Genomic DNA, 3384 nt, shown 5'->3' on the forward strand with positions numbered 1-3384 from the left:
CGGGGGGGGGGGGGGGGGGGGGAGCTCACCACCTCCCCAGGCAGCTTATTCCACTGTTGCACAACTCTTACTGTGAAAATGTTTTTCCTACTATTTTCCTACTACCTTCCCACCCTTAATTTAAACCCATGATTGTGAGTCCTCTCCTCTGCTGCCAACAGGAACAGCTCCCTGCCCTCCTCTAACTGAAAGCCCTTCAAATACTTGAAGAGAGCAATCCTGTCCCCCCCTCAGCCTCCTCTTCTCCAGACTCAACATCCCAAGCCCCTCAGCCTTTCCTTATAGGGCTTGGCCGCCAGGCCCCTTAATTTCCTTGTCACTCTCCCCTACACCCATTTTGTATGCTTGTTTTCTGGTGTTTCTTTCCCTGTGAACTGGAAACGGGCAAGGTGAGATGCAGATTGTCTGGATAGCAGACTGTACCAAACAGCCAGCCGGGGTGGTGTAGCAGCGAGAGTGTCACACTAGGATCTGGGAGACCCAGGTCTGAATCCCTGGTCTGCCATGGAAGCTTGCTGGTTGACCTTGGTAAAGTCCCACAGAGCCCATCTAATCTACCTCACAAGGTTGTTGTGAGAATAAAACAGAACCAGAGACTGGTGTGAGCCTATCTGGGTCACCACTGGGGAGAAAGGTAGGGTATAAAAGAATATATATCAATATAGCCAGGGTGGGGGGTCAGATAAAAAGGTAGGTCAGTTGGTGGGTGGAAAGGAGAGAAAGGAACTCTGGGAAAGTGAGAATATGGGGGTTAGCAAAAGGAAAGGAAAAAGGACACAGTGTGGGGGGAGGTGGGATACAGGGGAAAGCGAGGTGACTGCCACGAGTGTTCTTGCAAATTATCTACTGTGCAACTGGCCCTAGCAGCTGCCACTGCACCACTGGGCCATGATTCTCAAGTAGAAGCAGAAGCTGCAAGGGGGAGGGAAGGAAGGAAAGCTGGAAATGGGTTGGCTGGTGGGCAGGAAGGAGAGAAAAAGCCAAGAAAGGGGGAAAGGTTATGGGGCTTCCAGGGGAGGCGAAGAGGAAACAGCGAGGGAAGGGAAAACAAGATGCTCCCTGCAAATCCTTGCGGGTCCCCTGCTCGTCCAATCAAAAGCTGGGCATGTTTGAGATGTTTGGAAAGGCAGAACAAGGAATTTAGCAATTCCTGAAGGGAATATTAGAAGGATTAACAATTCCAGATTCTCTCATTGGGATTTACTCCTGATTATATGTGCACCAAGTCACATATAACGTGTTTTGATGGTGAGAACTGGAAGCCCCGTTAACACTATATGTCGTGGGGAACAATTGGAAATCCACGTGTTAAATAATGGCATCCTGAACGGCCAGGGGAGCTGCTCTCCCAGGGAAGACTGAAGGAAACCAAAACCTGCAAAGATCACCCCACACACAGGCACGTAAAGCTACACAAGGAATGTGTACACAAGCTACATTTAGGGAATGTTGCTTATTTCACACCCAGACTAAGATACCCAGCTCTGAGCTAGTAATAACCACAGAGTTCGAAGGGGCCATACAGGCCATCTAAACCCCAACCCCCTGCTCAATGCAGGATCATCTTAGAGCATCCCGACAAGTGTTTGTCCAGATATTTTTGTCTCTCTCTTTGCGGCAGAAACTATGGCGAATCACACTGGCTTCAGGTCTTGGCCACATTCATCTGGGCAACAGAAACCCCCCTAGGCATCCAAAACACCTGCCTCCCAAAAATACTGAACAGCAAATTGAGTGTACACCATTATTACGGCACAGTTCCTCACACTGACGGAAGGAGGTGCAAAGAATCTAAGAGGTCACACAGCTTATACTCTCAGGTTTACAAGAACAGGATGGCCACGCACTGACCCCGGCCACGTCTTACCTTTCGTAACATACAAATAGAAGAAGTCACAGTACAGAATAGTCTGAACCACGCCAGCCACCACGGCTATGAGATCAAAGAATCCCTCAAAGTAGTAGCGCCAAATCCAGTTGATGAGGTACAAGGCACGGTACAGGCCCAAGAAGAAAAGGTAGTGGGTGGTGATGGTCTCCGCTTCCCCGGTTTTACTGATCATGAAAAGTTGAGGGAGGATAGCAACGGACTCCAGGTAGATGGAGAAGGTCCACAAGATCTGCAAGGAAAGAGGCAGGAGAGATGCTGAAGCTGCACCATCGGCAGTCAGACCACTGGTCCACATACCCCAGTATTAACTTGGACCAACATCAGATCTTTGAGGCCTGCTACCCAAGTCCTCTTAATGGGTTCACGCAATCATCTTTCACCCCCATACAAGTAAATCAGCTCTCAAAGAAGCTCATCTTTGCACTCATTTGCAATGAACTTGCAATCTCTGAAGGGGATGCATTAGCTAAAAAATGAAGAAAACGAACTCTCCCCAATTACAGTCTTCTCAGGGAAGAGCCCGTGACCCTGAAAGCTTTCTTAAAGCACTCACTGCCAAAAGGCTGCTAAGGAGATTCAAAGTACTCAGCGCTAGTGATGTTTTTGCCATTTGGCATCCAGCAACCTGATACATTCACTATGTCAAAAATAGCCAAGTGTCAGCTACGATCCTCACAATTTCTAGGAAAAAAACCGTAACATTATAGCAGGATTTGTCATCCAAACTGTGATTTGTTCTCTTGCCTCCAGATCAGGATTCCACAGTGCAACTCCATCCTTGGAGGCAAGGGAACCAAGCTACAGTTTGCAACCCCTGATGTAACACCAAGCTGCAGTTTTCCGTTAATGCGGAGGTGACTGATAGTCAAAGGACATGTAAAAAACCACGAGGAGGCAGGAGGTTCCCAAAGCCCATTCTTGTAATAACCACTGGGCTGGAGCCTCTTGTTTCTAACGCTGGTGCATTTTACAAGCCATAAGAAGCCTTCTCTTGTTGCAAAAGGCTCCTTGCCCTGGAATTAAGGCAGGGGAACCGATCTGGCGGGATCCAACCCAATGCACCTTAATGCAGCTCCTGACTACTGAGAATCCTGAAACGCCTTCAGAGAAAGGCTGAGAAGGGATTGGCAATCACAGGCCTCCTTTTCTATGCATTGTTTTTATCTCTGCTGATCTGGCCTTTTAGCAGATAGCACTCCCTAGTGGTTCAAAATGGGAGAAGGAGGGACAACTCTCTCTTCAGGGGCTGAAACCAGGACCGTAGCCAGGATTTTTCGCTTTGTGGGGCAAATTTTTTTCTTGTGGGGCACCCATTATGTTTATACTTAAAAACAGGGGTCATTTCATAGAAAAAGAGGTGCAGGAGTTCATTAGCATAATTCATTAACATAACATATTTGCATATGCCACATACCCTGACATCACCGGAAGTGTGTCAGAAGGCAACACCCACCGCTCAGGCTCCACTGGACTGTTTTGGATTGATAGCTGGG

General features: G+C 48.1%; 1 protein-coding gene across 1 annotated transcript in view; it reads right to left on the bottom strand.

Moving 5' to 3' along the window:
* Positions 1–3384, bottom strand: part of KDELR2 (KDEL endoplasmic reticulum protein retention receptor 2) — a 21165-nt gene that overhangs the window by 2185 nt on the left and 15596 nt on the right. Inside the window, exon 4 of the mRNA XM_015426201.1 lies at positions 1868–2120. Coding sequence (XP_015281687.1) covers positions 1868–2120 — 253 coding nt within the window. The remainder of the gene's footprint in view (positions 1–1867; positions 2121–3384) is intronic.

The sequence above is a fragment of the Gekko japonicus genome, unplaced genomic scaffold (genome assembly GCF_001447785.1).
Source record: "Gekko japonicus isolate JY-2015 unplaced genomic scaffold, Gekko_japonicus_V1.1 scaffold384, whole genome shotgun sequence".
NCBI classification, from domain to species: Eukaryota; Metazoa; Chordata; class Lepidosauria; order Squamata; family Gekkonidae; genus Gekko; species Gekko japonicus.